Here is a 22125-nt window from a genome sequence, read left to right on the forward strand (position 1 = left end):
AAGGCTGAGGACCACCGGTCTAGAAATAAAATGTAGTCTTTTCTCTCTGGTCTCCATGACTCGCTTGTGCTCCTTAAACTCCAGGCCACTCTCTGCCTAGATTACCACGCTTGAACCACACTAATTGTCTTCTTAGTCCGAGAAGAAGTAAACGTTTTCTTGGTGTTTCCTCTGTACCTCAGGCCTTGGGGGCATGATGACAGCTCAGCCTGGACTACTCCTTTCTCTAATCATCTCAGGACTTATTTCTTATCATTTCAACGATATCCCCATGTGCTCTTCTGAGAGGATTTCAATGGCGACCCTTTCTACCGGAGACATCCACTTCTATTTTACATTTAAAAATATACTTTATTAATTTATTCATATTACATCTCAATTGTTATCCCATCCCCTGTATCCTCCCATTTCTCCCTCCCTCCCATTTTCCCCTTACTCTCTTCCCCTATGACTGTGTATGAGGGGGACCTCCTCCCCCTGTATATGCTCATAGGGTATCAGGTCTCTTCTTGGTAGCCTGCTATCCTTCCCCTGAGTGTCACCAGGCCTCACCATCCAGGGGACATGGTCAAATATGGGGCACCAGAGTTCATGTGAAAGTCAGACCCCACCCTCCACTCAACTGTGAAGAATGTCCTGTCCATTGGGTAGATCTGGGTAGGGGTTTGATGTTTACTGTGTGTATTGTCCTTGGCTGGTGCCATAGCTTGAGCAGGACCCCTGGGTCCAGATCTGCCTGTCATAACGTTCTTGTAGGTTTCTAGGACCCTCTGGATCCTTCTATTTTCCCATTCTCCTATGCTTCTCTCACCTAGAGTCCCAATAGGATGTTCTACCCTCTGTCCCAGTTTCCTGGTAAGTGAAGACATTTATGGGACATGCCCCTTGGGCTAATGTCCAGATATAAGTGAATATATACCATTTGAGTCTTTCTGCTTCTGGGTTAACTCGCTCATTATTATGATTTCTAGTTCAATCCATTTGTCCACAAATTTCTGGAATTCCTTGTTTTTAATAGCTGAGTAGTATTCCATAGTGTATATGTACCACAGTTTCTTTATCCATTCTTCTACTGAGGGGCACTTGCGCTGTTTCCATGATCTGACTATTATGAATAAGGCTGCTATGAACATGGTTGAGCAAATTTTCTTGTGTACTGGAGCATCTTCTGGGTATATTCCAAGGAGTGAAATAGCTGGGTCTTGAGGAAGCCTTATTCCCATTTTTCTGAGATAGCACCAGATAGATTTCCAAAGTGGCTGTACAAGTTTGCATTCCCACCAGCAATGAAGGAGTGTTCCTCTTTCTCCACATCCTTGCCAGCGTGTGGTGTCACTTAAATTTTTGATCTTAGCCATTCTGATGGGTGTAAGATGGAATCTCAGAGTTGTTTTGATTTGCATTTCCCTGATGACTAAGGAGGTTGAGCATTTCTTTAAGTGTTTCTCAGGCATTTGATATTTCTCTGTTGAGAATTCTTTGTTTAGTTCTGAGCCCCATTTCTCAATTGGGTTATTTGGTTTGGTGGTTAATTTCTTGAGTTGTTTATATATTTTGGATATTAGACCTTTGTCAGATACAGAGTTGGTGAAGATCTTTTCCCAGTCTGTAGGCTGTCGCTTTGTTCTGTTGACAGTGTCTCCTGCCTTACAGAAGCTTCTCAGCCTCATGAGGTCCCATTTATTAATTGTTGACCTTAAGGCTTGGGCTTTTGTTGTTCTGTTCAGGAAGTTGTCTCCTGTGCCTATGTGTTCCAGGCTCTTCCCCACTTTTTCTTCTAATCGATTTAGTGTCTCTGGTTTTATATTGAGGTCCCTGATTTACTTGGACTTGAGTTTTGTGCATGGTGGCAAATATGGGTCCAATTGCATTTTTTACATGTAGACATCCAGTTAGACCAGCACCATTAGTTGAAGATGCTATCCTTTTCCCATTGAATAGATTTGGCTTTTTTGTCAAAAATCAAGTGACTGTATGTGTGTGGGTTTATTTCTGGGTCTTCAATTCGATTCCACTGATCAACCAGCCTATTGCTGTGCCAGTACCATGCTGTTTTAATTACTGTTGCTTTATAGTACAGCTTGAGATCAGGTAAGGAGATTTTCCGGAGGATCTTTTATTGTACAAGATTGTTTTAGCTATTCTGGGTTTTTTGTTTTTACATATAAAGTTGAGAATTGAATTTTCAATGGCTTTAAAAAATGTGTAGGTATTTTGATAGGGATTGCATTCAATCTGTAAATTGCTTTTGGTAGGATGGCCATTTTTACCATCTTAATTCTCCCAATCCACAAGCAAGGAAGATCATTCCATCTTCTCATGTCATCCTCACTCTCTTTCTTCAGAGCTTTGAAATTTTTTTCAAACAAGTCCTTCACTTGCTTGGTTAGAGTAACTCCTAAATATTTTATATTGCTTGTGGCTAATGTGAAGGGTGTAGTTTTCCTAATTTCTTCCTCTGCATGATTCTGTGTACCACATTTTTATGTGTTATTTTTATGTATTCTTCTAAAAAACAAACCCCACCTGGCCAGCTCCAGCAATATGAATATATGAATCACTAAAGAGGGTTCTGTTCTATCTACTGGAACACAGAAACATCACTGTGACATAACAAGTGCTAAACAAATATATTAATTGTATGACTAAGTCAAGCATCTGAAAACTAAACTATTCATTAAAAATATCCGGTGTGGTCTATATTGTAAGAAGGTGTAGACCATCTCTAAAGAGCTAATTTGGATGTTAAAACCCTGATTTGGAAACTTCAAGTTCAAACCCACTGGTAATGTAGAGAGACAGAGTAAGCTAGGTACATGTGTGGCTTAGTGGCAGAGGCCTTGCCTAGCATGTGCGAGGACCTGAGTTTAATCCTTAGCATTTCAAGACAAGAACTGTACAGAGTAATAGATTTGGGAAATAAAGGGTATTTTTTCTTAAATGACTTCACGTAAGGGCTTGTGTAGGGTGATGAAAAGAAAGCGGGTAAAGGTTAAGACTATGTAAGCCCTTGAGTCAGCCGACAGAGTACTGTGTTGGAATCTTAGTTATGTGGTTTTGGATTTGTTATTTAACACATCTGAGCCCCAGTTTCCTCAAGTGAGGAAGAAGACACTCCTTAAATTTTAAATGAGATAAATGTGCAACCTAGCGCATAATAAGTGACCAATAATTTTTTTGTTTGTTGTTATTAATATCTTAACCTATCATTTCTTTACATGTATGATAAAATCTTGTCATTCCGTTTCACATGTTATTGATTTTGTTTTTAGAATAAAAGCCTAAACCTGTCAACTACAAATATTCAAATCTTCACCTTGGTTCTTCCTAAAGGGCTTAAATACACGTTGTTGTCATTCTTCCGATGAATATTTAACAAACACTCGTATTTGCTGCCTTCTATACTAGACAGCAATAAGGAAGACAGTACAGGTAGCTTAAACGACACTCACTGGCAAGTGCAGAAGGATAAGAAGTCCATGTGTAAACTGTGTATGTGTGATGGGGGTGGTGGGCATATAATAATGGACTTTATTGGTGTTTAGTGAGAAGTTGCCTGGTGCAGCATGGGTAGGAGCGGTAGACTTGGGAGAGATGGCTTCCTGGAAAATATGTGGTATTTCTAAAGAACCGGGAAGACACAGTGCATATATCATTTACTAAGTCAGAATTTGGGGCTAAGAAAGGATTTCAGGGAAGTGAAATGACATATATAAGAATCTACAGTAGGAAGAGTCTTGGTACTCATATACTAAAGTTATGCTAACCAGAATGTCTTTAAAAGCACATGGTGACATAATGTGTTCTGTCCAGACATTTACATAAAATTCACATATTTTCCTAAAATAATCTCATACACGGTGGGGAATTAAAATTTTTTGTCTCAAATGAGCTATCCATATTTCTGAATTTTTTTTTGTGGTAGAAACTATGCCTCCACTATTGTAAATCTAGGTATTATTTGGATAATTTAAAAATACTTTCTGGACCCTGAATACTCAATTACACAGAGTTGTTTAATGACCTTATTGTTTAACCCTTCACTTCATTTCGCCTGTGTATACAATTTAACATCCTTTTGTTATTTATATTCACCTAAGTCCACATTCCATCCCTATTGAGATTAATAATCAGATTTCTAATTAGTTTTCCAAAATAGGTTTAGGGGCTTATTTCTTGTACAACTGGAAAAAAATAATGGTAACCAAATAAAGAATGTATTAAACTTTAAAAAAAAAGCCTTATGGGCCAATAATACAGTATCTTTCCATGCCCCACCCATGATCTCCATAAATAAAACTGAGAACACTGCTAGGCGACTCACCATCATTCCTCAGGATTAGCGGTGTGGGTGGCCCCAAGACCTTGTGGTTTGTCACAGTGTTGGTAACTACACAGGTATAATTCCCAACATCGGATTTTTCTACTTTGGCAATATACAGATTCCCAGTCTCTTGAGAAACGAAACGGCGATTATCCTGATAGGAAGGGTATTCATTGAAGATCCAAGCATAGCTCAACTCTGCAAGTACAAGAAACATCATTGCAATTATTGTTTTTGTCCCTGGAACTTTGATGCATTTAGAACAGAAATGGTCAAGCTAGAACCTTAGACTGCTGCTCTTCACCCTGTAAGATACAAATGGGAGGTAATCACAGTCACTCAAGGTTTCCTACTGTAGGTCAATAATGCTTTATTTCCAGAAGACTTGGAAATACGCTGGACATTCACCCAGAGAGGCCTAACCTTTATAAGCCAAAGAAATATGCACTTGTCAAGCACTTTGTAGCAAGTTCTAGAGGAATACAAATGTTAAAGACCCAGTGTATAACCTTGACATAATAATGTGAGATGCTCTCCTGCACAATGTTTGACCACTTTCTGTATATAATAATGGTCGCTATAGTGGATTGGGTTACAGGTTTACCTAGTACTCTATGGTATTTGATGCATTTCACTCTTTTCATGAAGATTGGACACAGAAAAACATAGCAATGAATTCAACCTCTTAACCTTAACCAGAGACAGAGTGATTGCCAAGATTCACTCCATTCTTTTCCCCATTTCTCCCACTCTCAGCTGAAATTCTCTTCTCTCCTTACTTAGAAAGTGGATGACTTCTCCAAAAATTTAATAAGCTAGTAATTACATATTGTAGTCATTTCTAGCCAAACACACACGGATGGTTTAATTATTGCATATGTAAGATACGTTCTTCAAAATACAGTTGTTAAAAGGCATAGCCATAAGAAAGTGTATGTGAGCAGGCGTGGTGGTGCACGCCTTTAATTTCAGCACTCAGGAGACAAAGGCAGGTGGATCTCTGTGGGTTCGAGGCCAGCCTGGTCTACAAAAGCTAGTCCAGGACAGTTAAGGCTACACAGAGAAACCCTGTTTCAAAAAACAAAACAAAAGTGTATGTGGAACAATAGTGGTTAGAGAAGCAAGCTTGTAAATAGTTGTACTCATCCCAGAGTGCAGTGGGGCAATTGTATGGAGCAGTCCTATCTGGAAATATGCTTTGGACAGCTCTTCCTTTCATTTTGTGAATGAACATATAAACCCATGTTTTCAAATTCAAAGAGCCCAATGATGTAACTGGGAAAACAAAGCAAAAAATGCATAGAAAGCTAGTGAACAATTGCAGTATTCAATAAATGTTTGTATATGGCAAAAAAAAAAAATTAAAAGAGCCCCAAATGACTATGAATTTATCTGATGGGCTACAGTGACCCATCATGATCCAAAGACACCAACTTCAACTCCAGGCAGTTCATCCTTCTTCTTTATGAAGTGTGAACTACAGCTGTATCCAAACCTGGGACATGATAAACTGGCTACTGGCCCTGATTGTTTTATATTACTTTTATCTTTAAAAATCACTTTGTTGGGGTAAAGGAAAAAACAAGTCACACAGCGAGCCTCTGGTTGTAGAAACAGTTGGCTGAGTTATTCCATGTCATTCTTTGATATGAGCCTACTTAAATTCTAAATGCATGAATGGTCCTTCGTAAGTGGCAGAAAGGCCACTTGAGCTTTATAAAGAGAACTCTAATTACTGTAGAAGGCATCTTTGCTGTTTAATCCTTCAGTGAATCCCAACCATAATTGACCTCAACCACTGAATAAGTAATAAGAAACATGGTTTGCCTTAATATTCCATTGTTGACATACAAAAGAAGGGTCATGTAAATTACTCTCCCTTTATCCCAGAATTACAGCATTTCCACATGTATTATTTCAGAGAGCTATAATTATGTTTCTATGTGAAAAGCTAATCACTCTCTGCGTGTGCATGTAATTAGAGGTAACCCACGCTGATAGTGAGAGGATACTGAGCATAAGTAAACAAGTTTTTTTCCCCAAGGTCATGGAACAATTTCTTCTGATATGAAATATTCTATTTTGTAAAAAAAGCATTTTTAAGACTCAGAAAGTAAAGGAAGCTTATAAGGAACAAGAAGGAAACAAACATCTAAGTCTCAGGAAGTTCCTGAAACTTAATAAATCCATAAAACCTTTCTGCAGAGTTATGGAAGTAGGAAGACTATATCAGGAAAAAGTGACTCCAACCTCACGTGATAGGACGAGCGAGCTCTGTGGATACAGATTTCTTGGTTGTCACTCATGTGAGGTAGGCTTTATATGATTTTCTAGTCTAGATTATGGGGGCATAGTTTCTTTGGTTTGTTATTGGTGACTTATCTGGGATAAGTAGATGTTTGTTTACATTCCCAAGAAAAGTTACATAAGGATGGAGAAATAGATCAACATTTAAGAGTACTTGATTTTCCAGAGGACCCCAGTTCAATTCCCAGTACCCGCATGACAGCTCACAACCATCTGAAACCTCAGTTACAGACGATCTGATGCCTTCTTCTGGCACCCTTAGGTACCAGGAATACACCTGTTGCACCAACATATATGCAAGTAAAACACTCCATAAACATTAAAAAAAGAAGAAAAAAAAAGTTTAAAAATTTGAAAAGAAAAGTCATACAACGCACAGTAAGTTGGTTATTTCCCCAAACAAAACAAAAAACAAACAAACAAACCAAAAGAACAACAATAACAACAAAAGTACATAAAGTTTAATATAGAAAAAGACCAGATAAGAGGTCACAAGGAAACATAATATAGCAGGGACACCTTCCAGTAAGAAAAGATGTATAAAATCAGAAAGACAGACAAAGTACTCTGTATTCAACTTCATAATTCCATTTATAGCAAACCCTGCCATCTTTCAGTGTCCCTGTGCTCTCATATGGACAACGAGAACACCATGTATCCTCTAGGAAGCTATAAGAAAAATTTGGATATAAATTACTACCTCCAAAGTCACAACGTAGATACTGCAAGGCAATTTACAAGCACAAAATTAATCATTTCTCACTTTCCCAAAGAGAGTTGAAATCAAATATACAAAAGTATAAATTTTCCCTTGAGATATTTTTTTTCAAATTCTTGAGGTGGCTAGTGACTGTGAAGGTCTCCCAACTCTGAGGAAGAAATTTAGCAACCAGAAGGCAGCAATTAGAAAAAAAGGCATCTGGTATTTGGTAACTGGAGGAAACGCAGCAAAGCTGAAATCTGTGTTACGTACGAGAAGCCACTTATACTCTCTCACTCTCTACTTCTTAATAAAATGTTAATAATTAAACTGGTATATAGGTATATGTACCAATAGCATATAGGAATATGTACTAATAGTCAGTTGATGCAGAAATCATTGAAATGTCTGCAGTGTTGTAGAGGTTTCCGTTATTATCATTTCTGTCACTAGCTTAATAATTTAAAAAAATGCTTCATTTTGCTCATTCATTACAGCATACAAATGAATGGGTTTCACAAGGCCTTTTTTCAGACATACTTGTCTTTATATTTCCTCTTAACCATTCTGCTTCTTGGGTACCTTCACATTCCCCATTCTCCCTTTACAAGTAGATTTGATGGAGCTAGAGGTATAGCTCAGTTGCTTGATAGCTTGCCTAGCATGAAGGAGGACCTAAGTTTAGCTTCCAGTACCTCATACGCTAGTTATAGTCATGCACATCTGTAATCTCAGAATTCATGAGTGAAAAAATAATCAGAAAATTCAAGGGTATCTACAACAACATATGTTCAAGGCTAGTCTGAGATACATGAATCCCTGTCTCAAAAAAGAAAATTTATTCTGCTAACATGCTATCTGGTGTATTTGTGAATAAGTTAGTTTCTTTCAGTTTTGCTGTGTTTGTGACTTAAGTGCTTTGGTGATTTTATGGGAGACATAACCAACTCTAAGTGCACACCGCAGCATCTCCTACATTTTGGTCCTTGAGTAGAGCCCTCTTGTTCCACACTCAACCTTAAATTCAAAATGTCACATGATCAAGTCACTTGGCAAGAGTTTATTTTTTTCCTGGACATTTTGATAAGTGTGCTGGTTATACTTTGTCAACTTGATATCAGCTGGAGTCATCTGGGAAGAGGGAATTTCATTTGAGCAATGGCCTACATTAAATTTGTCACTGGGCACTTTCTTGGCTGATGATAAATATAGGAGGTCCTAGTTTCTGTGGGTGGGGCCACCTCTGGATACTGGGAAACAGGCTATAAGAAAATCTGTATGAGCAGGACAGTGAGCTATGTTCCACCATGGCCTCTCTGTCAGTTCCTGTCTCCAGGTTCTTGCCTTGGGGTCCTGCCATTTTTTAGACTGTGAATGGGATATGTGAAAAAAAAATATATCTTTTATTCCCCAAGTTTCTGTTTATCATTGTCTTTATTAGACTAATAGAAAACAAACTAGGACAATAAGCAAAAGACCTTGAAATATTCTAGAGAGTATTTAGTCATTCCAAAGTATTTGGATTTCATTATGCAATGACCATCCCCTTCCCCCCTCTCTCCCCTCTCTCTCTCTCCTCTCTCTCTCTCTCTCTCTCTCTCTCTCTCTCTCTCTCTCTCTCTTTCTCTCACACACACACATACACACACAGTGAGAGAGAAAGAGAAAGAGAAAGAGAGAAAGAGAGAGAGAGATGTTTCTACAGAATTGTGTACACATATTGTTTTTCTAAACATACAAAGCTCAACTTGGAAAACCTGAACTAATGCAAGGACTTCAATTAAAAAAATTGAGCATACATACATACATGCATATATATATATATATAAAATATATATACTATGATGTGTATACTATATATACTATATCATCTAACATTAAACAAAATAATAAGAAACAGCAGAAAGTAACAGTAATGTACTGTACTTCCTAGAAGAAAATATTTTAGAAGTATTTGTCACAAAAAATAATAACTTTTGGAGAGATAATGTCAACCTGACTTAAAGTTTAAATAGTGCATATCTGTTGAAGCATTACTTTATTCTATTAGTTTATATAATATTTGTTTTATAGTCATTAAGATGAATTTAATTAAAAATAGATGAACAAAAATAAAATCTACATAGCAGATAGAGCATTTTTAGTTTTATCTTATTTTCCTGTTTTGTGATTAAATATGCTGGCAAGGAACTCAAGATTTAGTTCCATTCATGTTCAAGGGTGCAGTCTAACATGGAAGACAAGTCAGGGGTACAGTCTAACAAGGCAGGCAAGTCAGGGGTACAATCTAAAATGGCAGGCAAGTTAGGGGTACAGTCTAACATGGCAGGCAAGTCAGGGGTTCAGTCTAACATGGCAGGCAAGTCAGGGAGGGGTACAGTCTAACACGGCAGACAAGTCAGGGGTACAGTCTACCACGGCAGGCAAGTTAGGGGAGCGCTAACTGAAACAGCAGGTCACATGGAATCCACAAGCAGAAAACAGAGAGAGAAGAACCTTAGCTCACTTTTGTTTTTAAATAAATTCAGGATTGTATACCAGGAAAAAAATGCTGCCACCTACTTTGGGCAGGTATTCCCAACTCAATTAACATAATCAAAATAATCCCTCACAAGCATGCTTGTAGACCCATCTCCCTAGTGACTGCTGATCTTGTCAATGCGTAACCCTAAGCATTACAAAACACTAAACAAACCAACTCCCCAGGATTAAATCATAACCATATTTGAACCAAGTATCATTGTTGATATTGATTGCCAACTTGGCACGGTCTATCTAGAATCATAGCTCTGGGCATATTTGTGAAGAATTATCTAGGTTAGATTGGGTGAATTGGGTAGACAAATCCTGAATGTGGCCAGTGCCATTCCATTGGCTGGGGTCCTGAGCAGAATAATATAAGAGAAATTGAGTTGAACACAAACATTCAATCTCCCTTTGCTTCCTACTGTGGAGTCAATAAAATCAGCTGCCTCAGTCTCCTGCGTCCATGACTTTCCTGCCATGATGTAGCAAATCCTGGAACTGTGGGCCAAAATAAATCCTCCCCTCTTTAAGTTCTCTCTCCCTCTTTCCCCTCTTCCTCTCCCTCCCCTTCCCTTCTCTCTCTTCCTCTTTTCCCCCTCCCTCACCTCCCTCTCCCTTTCCCCCTCTGTCTGTTTGTCAGTGTCTAAGTTTGCTATGTATGTAGTGTGTGCACACTTAGAAAGACCAGAGGAGGAAATCAGGTGTCATGGTCCTTCTCTGTTCACTTTATTCTTTTTGATGCAGTCTGTCCTTGATCCTGAGGCTAGGCCAGAAGGCTGCAGGTCCCAGTGATGCCCCTATCTTTCTTCTCTCTCAGTTTGTTTTGGCTTTATCTTTCCTTACTACGTCCCTATTCCTCCCTGCTGGAATCGGAATGTTTATTTTTTGCTACTTTATATCGGATGTAACTATTTATTATTTTGTGATGAAGTAGGAGATGGTATTAAATTTCATACGAGACTTGGAATTTGGATTTACAACACATTGGAATTTTGAAAGACTATGGGGACTTGTGAAGCAGGACTGAACGCATTTTATGCATTTGGAATTATGGGGTGGCCATAAGCCTATGGAAACAGTAGGTAGAAGATGATGGTTTAAACGTGGTATGTTTGAATGTCAGGTTGGACTTGTGATGGTTAATATTCCCAACTTGACTAGGTCTAGATTCACTGGGGAAGGCAAACCTGGGTGCACAGTTGCGAGGGATTACCTAGAGTAGGTTAGTTAAGGTGGGAAGGCAAACCCTCAATGTGGGCGGTGCCATCCCTTTGCCTGAGGTCTTGGACTGAGTAAAAGGGAGAAAAATGTTGCCGAGCACAAACCTTTGTCTCCTTTGCTTTCTGATTCCATAGTCCATGTAACTGACAAGCTGCTGTAAGCTCCTACCAGTGTCCTTTCCCTGCTGTGGTGGGCTACACCCTGGAGCTATAAACCAAAGTCAATCTCTTTCCAGCCGCTTTTCTCAAGGACTGTGGCGTAGCACAGAGGCAAACAATCAACATTCCAAGTCATACTTTCGCATATCACTAGCTTGCAGTATAATCTCAAAGTGCCTCGCCAATCACTACAGCATCTAGGGATTAAGTTTTGTTGTTGTTGTTGTTGTTGTTGTTGTTTTTTAGCAAAAACACTTGTTCCAGTTGTCGCGCATGACCGATGGTGAACAAATCAGATAGTGTAAGCACTGTATACTAGATCAATATTCCCAACCTCTTTTTACTTCTGATCTGGAGACAAGGCTTGACGAAGTTGCCCATGTAGGACTTGAACTTGTGTTCCTTCTGCCTCAGAATCCTGAGTAGATGGGATCATGAGAACACCCCACCTGTTTTAGCTCATCATTGTATCCTTCCTAGCTTATTACAGGGACAAACTCTGGAATATCACTTGACTCCACAATTGCCATGAACTTTATCTAATTGGGAAGATGTAAATCATACTGAGGAGAAGAATTTATATTCAAATTGAATAAAGGGTAAATGAGTGCTGAGGAAGAAATGATGGTGAATAATGGGAGCGAAAAATGATGAAACAGTAAGTTATAATAATCTTGTCAAGTTGTAATAAGAATATGATGCCATAACTACTTTTCACGCTTGAAAAGAGACTAAACCTGAGGTGCCAAAAAGAATTTCAAAGAAAATTATGATATTTATAGGAAAACAAGAAAGGATACAGAATTGGAAAGACAAATATTTTACTTTCAGATGCTTATGGAACCTAGACTTCAATATCGCTCTCTCTGTCTCTCTCTCTGTCTCTGTCTCTCTCTGTCTCTCTCTCTCTCTGTCTCTCTGTCTCTCTGTCTCTCTGTCTCTCTCCTCTCTCTCTCTCTCTCTCTGTCTCTCTGTCTCTCTCTCTCTCTCTCTCTCTCTCTCTCTCTCTCTCTGTCTCTCTCTCTCTCTCTTCCTCCCCCCTGATATGTACATGCATGCATGATCATGTGTTTGTGTTGGATGAAAATAGGAAGAGACTATGAGAAAGAAGGAAGAAGACATGAGAGGAGAAAGGAGTGCATATGAGAAATTTAAAAAAACATATAATATATATTAGAAGCAGAACATGTACAGGTATAGAGAAAATAGCAAGGAGGAAGCAGAGGAGGGTACACAGTGGGGAAAATAATGAAGCATGATTATATTATGTGTAAAGCTGCTCTGTTACAGCAAAACCCATTTCCTTGTAAGAGAACAAAAATTTAATTTAAAATAAAAAAGTATCAAATATCTGGTGCGAAGGACCCTGAAACCATTAATTCAAAACCTGTCCTTTTGTAACTTCCTCATCCTGAAGACAAGGAGAAAAGTCTCAGCTGGAGAACAGGTAAAATAACAGTGTTTGACTGAATTCTCAGCCCTCAACAGGACATCTCCAACTGATAAATTAACTTAGTTTTCTTCAAAGCAAATATCACTACCTGAAATATTGTGTTTGTGTTTGTATATAGGTTCAGGGCCATCAGGAGGACTGGAAGGAATATAATCCAATAACAGAACAATATCAAAACAGGCAGAAAAAGTAGTAAAGCTAAATAGCACCAACAGATCATGCTGCATTTCTAGACTTAGAAGATATGAAAATACCGAGGCCTAGAAAAGGTCAGGGTGGGACATCCAAAGATGGCTAGGCAGAAAATGACCTCATGCTTCTGGCAATGTTCCCATTTCAGCACTCTGCCAGGACAACAGACACCCTTGGCATTTTAAAATAAAGAACACCATTGTTAAACCTTTCAACAGACAATACAAATTTCCCTGAAGAACCAAAACCTATTTTCACCAGAGCAAAACATTAATCCATTGGGTTATATAAAATGTTATCAACACTTTAAAAAAAAAAGTAAAGCCAAGAAAACAAAACAAAACTAACATGTGCTGCAATGAGAAGAAAAGCGCACACACACACACACACACACACACACACACACACACACACACACAAAAAACAGATCCCACTCAGTTTGATTTCCTTGGGGACTTCCATGCAATATTTATACTTACTCAGACTTGACAGATTTCTTTTGATAAGTTTTCACTCACTAATTGCTCTGGAAGTGACAGACAGTTTCTGTCCCATTGGCAATTTGTAACAACTGAGTAAACAGATATCTGGAATGGAATGTATCAAATGGATTGTGGAACTTCTGATGCTCAATGGAAAAGACTGAGTGAGGCTAGTTATAATGTGGTACTAATTAAGGCAGAAGGATCTAGCAATGAGTTTATGATTTGGAGCATACAAACTGACTGGAAATTAGATCAAGTCTTTATTATCTGAATAACTCTTTTATTTATATCTGTGGACCAAGAGTGGAGAATGCTCTGGTTTTTTTGTTTTGTTTTGTTTTTTTAAGAAACTAAACTAATCTTGATCAGCAAGAAGCAGGCATTCACTGAGCAGAGCAACACATGTGACTGTGTTCTCCTGGCAGGCCATTTTAACTTTTCCTGACTCTACTTTCTTTGCAGAATGATATGCCTATTGCATTGACTTCTATTCCAACAGTGACAAATGTGTCATATTTTAAAAGATGCCTTTCTTGAAGTTCAGTTTTTAAATATGAAAAAATTGTATTTCAACCTCTTCCATTTTATAGATATAGAAAATGAATCCTAAAGAAATTCATGAAGGGTACAGGATGGGACATTTGGTACCCAGCAAGGACAGGGATGTAGAGTGGAATCAGAGTATGAGAGTAGGCTTTGTTAGGAAGATGTATGTTGTTGTTATTTTATTCTGGAGTTAGAAGGGATCCCTTTTCCTGATCTGGACATCGAGGGAGTAGAATGGGATGATCCCTCTTTTTCTCCCAGCATTAAAGGTCCATAATTTCTAAGTAAACGTCAACACATCTTACAGCCCATTTGTCAAAGAAATAAAGTGAGACAAGAACCTCCCTAAATACTGTATAGGCAGAATCCAAAAATTGTACCAATGGACTGGGACAGGTGCCTCAACAGTTAGGAATGCTTCCTGCCCTTCGGAGGACCCAAATTCAGTTCCCAGCATGGCTCACAACTGTGGGTAACTCCACCTCCAGCAGATTTGATGTTCTCTTTTGGTTTCAGTAGATACAAATGTACACATATCCACGTGCATCCACTCCCCACTACACCCACAGTTGCTCACTTGAATGAATCTGGGTTATGTTTTATAGAAAATCCACTAGATTTAATAGTCAAGAGAGTTTTAACATCAGGGTGTATAGTGTCTGTGAGGCGGAATTTGAACGAGGACATGATATTATGGAAATAGGTTTGAGACTTGCAAATGAAACAGCCAATGCCAATATCTCCATTGGGTCCCTGGTTTGATAAAAGTTGTACTCTGGGCACACTAAAGGACAGCAGTGCTGGCCAAGGCTTGGAGGGTCTGAGGGAGATGAGTTGCGGTTGGTTAGTAGTTTTCCTGAATAGGGGCATAGCCACAGCGGGACCATCCCTGGGTTGGCTCTCTACAGACATGGACTGAGTGCAAGCTTTAGTGCTTACCAGATGCTAAGTATGTCCTATTCCTACTTTTCACCTGAAGACCAAGTTATTAAAAGGAGTATTTGTTTACCTCACCCAAGACATTCAAAGGTCACCAGACACAGAGATATAAATGTTTGAGATTCTGGTGATCATATTTTTCCCTTCTTTCTAACAAAATGCCTTTTAAATTAGGTGTTAAGTTGCTTACCATTTTCTGAATTTTGGCAAAAGGAAATGTTGTAAATCACAAGTTTCCTAAAAACAAAGACATTCCTAACTCTCCCTCCAAGAAAAAGAGAACTGGGTCAGAAACACTAAGGGCAAATTAGCTCCAATGACCGTGTACTATACAGCTATTAAGAGAGTCCAGTGAGTGTGTTGTATGAGGGATTTGTGAGCTAACCCCAAAGAGCACTCTGGGTTAAAAAAGAAAAAGTACAATCTGGGTGACCTATAACTATCCTAAGACATTAAAAGGTAAATGTAAAATAGTATGTGTTTTGTGCTCCAATAAATAATATTTGAGAGAACATGAGTATTGAAGAGGATACAGAGAGAAGCTGAAATATTGAGGTATGGAAAGAGGATCAACATTGCGCCTTTATTAATTAAAGATAGATTTATGGGTACTTAAGTCCTGTAATGACACTGATAACCCTTTAAAGCAAAGGTCAATGAAACTCTGACTATTACTGACAGGACATCTTATTATGAATGCTCTGTGCAATAGAGATTTTGGTACAGAATGTTCTATGCATCAGAGAGGACAGTTTAGTGTCTGGAGACTGATATCCTTATTTACCAGTGTTAGAACAGGGAAGGTATGGCGTACACCTGTCACTCGGACTGTAAGCTGCTACCCATATACCCATGGCTGACTGCTATCTTTGGTTTTGCCAGACACAGATTCTAAATTGTTCTCAGTACAGTGCTATAGTCAATTAACTCCAAGCAAATTGTGTTGGTACAAAAATCCCAAATGGTTTATCATCTTCACAACATATATCACTCATTGGAAGAACCCAAATATGAACTGGTCTAGGCTTCATTGCCACAGTCCGGATGCCACTAATAAAAAATTCCACACAAAACATTGCTTCATGCACAAAATTATTTATGTATTGTATAAAGTTACCTTTGGGCCATACGGATATATAGATGTTAGTTATAAATGAATTTTTATATTGAGAATTAGTGTCTTACCCTGATATTTCATTACATAAATGTACAAATAGTCAAAAATGTCAAAGAATCTAAAATACTTCTGGTCCCAGGCATTTTGGATAAAGGCCATTTAACCAGCAGTGACTGTGGAGGAATGAGGTGGCAAGGCAGAGATTAGATTAGTGCTAAATCTCACCCAACCTCGTGGCAGCATTTCTAAAATTAAGCCTCTGACTAAGGGGCTTCTGCTTTTTTCCCATGATATTTTTAGTACATGTGACTTACTCACTGAGATGTGGCAATGGGGGTGTGGGAGGGCAGATGCCAAAAGTGCCACTTTCTAATGCACAAGAGTCCTTGAATATTGCTCTGGATATGGCTTAAAATTTCTCCAATTTTATATATTACTTATTTTCTTGTCACATTTTACAGGGAAAATTGAGCATTTTTCCTGAGGTGGGGGGGCAGCTTTAAGTAAGGAATTTAACTTGAAAGTAATTTAACACACTGATATGGGTATCTGATGGAATGAAATATGAGATTCACATTCACTGTAAAGACAAATGGAAAAGCTTCAGCTACGTCTTATACTTAGAGCTGATTGCCTTGCAATGTACTCCTAGACTCCCAGGGTAGGTTATGACTCTCTTTTGCTTTTACAAACGCATCTGTGGAGAAAGTATAAGAAATGTTTATTGATCTTTAGCCAGAATGCTCTGCATAAACAAAACAAAATGTGTGTGTGTGTGTGTGTGTGTGTGTGTGTGTGTGTGTGTGTGAAACAGGAAAGTGTCCTTAGTGTTTGCTTGGTTCAGCTACTTAGTAGAGTCTAGACATGAAAGGACATGCATTTTGACAGTGTCTGTGTCTTCTATGATTTCTAATGGTTTTAAAATAGTAAAAGTACAATAGCTATCTACATAGCGGACTATCCTCGTAATGTGAACACAGCATTAGATAACAGTTCTGAGGAGCAGCTACATGGAGAAGCTTAGTGTCTGTTACTCGAAGTGGTCCTTAAGCCCAAGTAAACCCCAGAACGATTGGATGAAGAAATGGCCGAGGTTGGAAAAAAAATACAAATGCTATTGTGGGTGTGAACATGTACAGACACTATGAAAATAGCTGTGGGGATTTCTCAAAGAGATTAAAATAGACCTACTACAGGATCCATATATACTACCTTGGGGTATAGAGTCAAAGGAGTCACTGTCTTCCCCTATCGGTACCTGCTCATCTGCAGTTCTTGCTGGTCTAATCACAGCAGTCAGAAAGTGGAAACAGCCCAGAAGGTCATCAGGTGGTGAACTGCTAGTGAGTATGTGGTGCATTTACACAATGGGATATTATTCAGATGCTTAAGAAGTGAAATGTACAGGTAAATGGCTGTAGATAGAGACAGGCATTCTGAGTGAGGTAACCCAGGCTCGGAAAGACAAACCCTGCATGTTTTCTCTCATTTGTGGATGTTAGCTTTGAATCTTCAGATGTTTGTGTTTCATCTGGAACACCCACAGAGGTCAGGAAATTACTACAGGGCCACGAGGCGGGGATTTCAGGAGGTGTGACAGAATGCAGTGGTATAAAGGCATAAAAAGGAATAATAGGTCAAGAAGTGCTAATCGAAGGTGGGGAAGTGGTCCAGTCTGCTCCATGTGGCCTTGTCCCATCAAGCTGACAGAGTTTTAATAGTGCTCGTGGGAGATAAAGACTGCTATTTTCAGCTATTTGTTGAAAACTTGGTATTTTAAGAAATTCAAGATAGCCTCCTGTCTTATAGAGAGCTCAACACGCTGCTGAAGTTCAGTACATGAGCATCTTTAAGCATGAAGATAGCCGGTGTTTACAAGGAGGAGTCTCCTGAAGCATGATGCCTTTTGATAGTCAAGCATAAATACTTCAGATACCATGGAAACGACCTACTCTTATATAAATGCCTATCAAAGGTCAATGTCAAGCTCAGAAACAATATCACATTCTTCATCTGGTGGTTGAAAACAGAAGAAATCAGCTGATTAACCTCTTTTGGCTCAACAATTCAGAGCATCTCACTATCTATGGGAGTCTCTCTAGGGAGTTTCTCTAAGATCCACCCAGGTTCCCTCAGCTTTGGGAAGAGTGGCTGCTAGGAGCCCCCAAGTCTAGTGGTCTGAATTCATAAAACTTTTCATTTCCTTCACTACCCTATCATTCCGCATTATTTGTCTGTTTGTATTATTTACTTCTTCTTGTTACTGTAACAACAACAACAACAAAACAAAAACAAAAACAAAAACAAAAACAAAAACAAAAAACCAAAAACTGACAAAAACAAGGTAAGGGAGGAAATGTTTCAGTTCACAGCCTGAGGGGTCATCGTGGACTGATCACGATGGCATGTGCACGAAGCAGGTGGTCACAAGGCTTCCACTCCCAAGAGGCAGAGGTAATGAACGTCAGTGTTTGGCTCTCTCTTTTATTCAGTCCAGGACTGCCCACAGTTAAAATGGATCTTTTCACCTCAGTCTAGAAAGTCACTCACAAACATGCCCAGAGGTTTGCGTCTTAGATGACTCTAAACTTTGGCTGATTACAGACACTCCCTTTTGCAAAGAGCCATTTTCTGATGCAAAAATTGATATATCTTCATGAAAAATTGGCTGTCACTTTTCTACGTTTGCCTAAAAGCAACTAACATAATATTTCACATATTAAATTTTTAAAATTTAAAATTTTTAAAATTTGTTCACTTTACATCCTGATTATAGGCCCCTCCCTCTTCATCTCCCTGTCCCATCATCCCTCCCTCATATTCCCTGCCTCCCTCCCTCCCTCCCTCCCTCCCTCCCTTCCTTCCACCCCTAGTCCTCAGGAAAGGGGAGCTCTCCTCCCCTAACATCTGACCTCAGCCTATCAAGTCTCATCTGGACTGCCTGTATCCTCTTCCTCTGTGGCCTGGCAAGGCTGCCCCACCAGGAGGAAGAGATCAATGTGTGGGGACTGGAGTCCAAGTCAGTAGTAGTCCCAACTCCCCATATTATGGGACCCACAAGGAGACTGAGCTGCCTATCTACTACATCTGAGCAGAGGGTCTAGGTCCTCACCATGCATGGTCCTTGCTTGGTACATCCATCTCTGCAGCACCCCCATCCATTTGAATGGCTAGGTAGTTTACTGCTTTTTCATCTAGTAGACTTCAGTATTAAGTGCAGCAATATACACACATGGAAGGAAACACATGTCTTTCTGCCATTTCTCCTGATCCGTGATGCTCAGTAAACAAGAGCAGACATGAACTAGACTGAATGTCAGAACTTTCCAGAGCAATGACATCACTACTGAACTCCAGATCAAATGTGCTTAGGAGAATGTCCTTGTAAATGGCAGGGTATAGCACTTTCATTAAATAGTAGATAGAACGTTGAAATCACTGGGATCAGAGGAAGGCAGAAATTCTATAATATCAAGAGCTGTAAGTTTTAAGTCTTGATGCCTAAAGTCTTTCCCCTTCAAAGAACTCTTCATGCACCCACTTTGCTTCTTGCCTTCTCCGTCTTTTCTCCTCCTCTTTTTCTTTCATTTCCTTTTTGTTTTTCCTAACATGCCAGTTGCTTCTGTAACTATCTGAATGATGTCCGAGCCTTTAATCCCAGCACTTGGGGAGGCAGAGGCTGGCAGATTGCTGTAAGTTCAAGACCAGCCTGGTCTACAAAGAAAGTTCAGGATAACCAAGGCTATACAGAGAAACTTTGTATCAAAAACCAAAAAAAAAAAAAAAAAAAAAAAAAAAAGTCACCGATAATCAGTAAATGTAAAACTGAAGCATAAGGAGAGGCTGAGCCAGCTTACATACCATAACTAGGTTAAATGGCACATAATGATGATCCCTCTTGAGTTACTAGATGGCACCAGTGACATGGCCGGATTGTAGCTACTCAAAGGTGCCAGCAAGTTCTAGCCTAAGATATTTCCATGCAAAGAGAACCCCATACTGCTTCTCATGATTGAGGTCCCCCTAAATAAGATTACTTATTACAAGTATATCAAAAATCCACAGCCTATCAATTCTTTATATTTTCTTAAGATTTTTTTGTCTTAAGAGCTGGGGTTGGAACCCAGGGCTTTATACCTGCTAGGAAAGGAATCTTTTACTGCCTTGGTGCCTTAAAGGCACTTATAACCACAATATCATTTGTTACCTCTACTCTTATTTGGAAATGGGTGAAGTAAGAGACAGATGAAACAGATATAGGAAAGAGAGGTGAGTTCCCAAAGAGCCAATAGGATGAGATCTTGGGTTAAAAAAGATGTCTTTTGAGAGAAGGCACACATTTTGCCTTAGGCCATAATCAATTGCAACTGAAATCTTCAGCCACGCCCACTAGCGACGTTGTGGCCTGAAGTGAATACAATGACTGATATATCCAGCCTTCTATGGAAGGGCTATGACATAGCAACTGGGAAGAGCTGTCAGAATACAACTGATACTCAGGAGATGTTTGGGATTTCAGAGGATCAGATGATCTGATAAATACTAAATAGCAGAACACATTTGCCACTCACATTGTCAGAAGTGAAAGATGTACCCCAAGAAAGGTTACATTAAGCATAATGCATAGGAACATAAGGGGTTTGCTGCGGTAGCATCAAAATCTCTCTTGTTACTTTAAGCTTAGTAATTTCTGAGGAGAAAGAGAATTATTCAGCGTGGAACTAAAAGGGATACTTAGAAATGATGAATGATTTGGTTAAATGTGGAAATGTCAATTAAGCTATAATTATTTACCTTTTTAAAAGCTCTAAACAGCAATATGACTAGCTGAGCAAGGTTCCAAGCAGTAATAACCAGCTCCCACACAAGACACTAACACACAGCCTTTCACCAGATTATTACAACTTTACACCCTCCTCAATTAAAGATGTGATCTAAAATCAAGATAATTGATGTTCAAATTTTGAGCATTTATAAGTTAACCTTACTCAAAATTTAAAAAAATTCTCTCTCTCTCTCTCTCTCTCTCTCTCTCTCTCTCTCTCTCTCTCTCTCTCACACACACACACACACACACACAAATCAATGTTTTAATAACATTTGCCATTTGCCCATGGTAGATGTGTACTCTTTTATTGCACTATGTCTCAGCCCAATTTTCTCTTTGTTAGCAATGTGTCGTCAGTTGGTTTTCAATGCAGTAAGTCTTTACTTCTCTAAGGTCAAGAAGAGACACAAAGATGAGTTATAAGGCTGAAAAATTACTACTTCATTGCATAGGGCATTTGTTGGTTCAGTAAGGATTAAATGACATAAGATATCCAAACCAAGATGTTCAAAATTCAACCTGACCAGAAAGGGACCTTTGAACCTTCTGACTGCAATGTTTGAGGTCATAAAGGAGTGCTTCCGTGCCAATGTACTCTGACAAAGAGGTGGTCAGAGGAGGCAAAGCAAAACTCAGCTGATAGCAAAAGGAAGAAATAGACACTAGTTGGGCTCTTAAAGGAAATTAATTTAAAAGAAGCATTCTTTTTTTCCCTGTTTATATTGACACATTCATTCACAGAAAGGCCTGTGTTCCCTAAAACCTAGCTTTGGTTCCTTGTGATCAAAGTATCATAATCAATACAAATCTATGAGACATTTTCTTCTTAGAGAGATCACACCTTCCCTCCCATAGTTAATCATATTTTACTCTTATTTATGTAAATTTACACAAGATGTCTTTTGGGAGGTACTTGTGGACTAATCTGCCATCTACATATTCCTATGTAGAATTGTCCATTTTAAGATGGCCTCCTGAAAAATGGTAGATTCCTACCAATGAGCCTTCTAACTCTCCAAGGCAGTAAAACAAAGACAGACTTGAAATAAAAATGTCAACTACAAGAAAGCAATTTCAGGAGAAAATAATATCTATTAATGAAAAATTTCCATCTGATATCTAAGCAAAATAATTTTTGATTTGGTTATTTAAAATTACCTCATTACCTCAGTTGACTATAATACTGATATATCCTGGGATTTGAAGTTAGATATAGTTGGCCTTATAACTCTGATTTGTTATAACTCTGAGTGGAAAATTGCTTTCTATCTAGGGCTCAGTTTTTCTTTTTAGAGGAATATAAATAATAATATTTATCACAGTGCCACT

At 38.8% G+C, this 22125-nt stretch overlaps 1 protein-coding gene across 10 annotated transcripts in view; it reads right to left on the reverse strand.

Annotated features, from left to right (window-relative positions):
* The window catches only part of LOC311588645 (contactin-4), a 980815-nt gene that overhangs the window by 211941 nt on the left and 746749 nt on the right, over positions 1-22125 (reverse strand). For all 10 annotated transcript variants that reach the window (XM_084766525.1, XM_084766531.1, XM_084766522.1 and 7 more), the window contains one exon: positions 4325-4522. In XM_084766525.1, the coding sequence (XP_084622651.1) occupies positions 4325-4522 (198 nt within the window). The remainder of the gene's footprint in view (positions 1-4324; positions 4523-22125) is intronic.

Source organism: Acomys minous, assembly GCF_964271855.1.
Source record: "Acomys minous genome assembly, chromosome: 17".
Lineage (NCBI taxonomy): Eukaryota > Metazoa > Chordata > Mammalia > Rodentia > Muridae > Acomys > Acomys minous.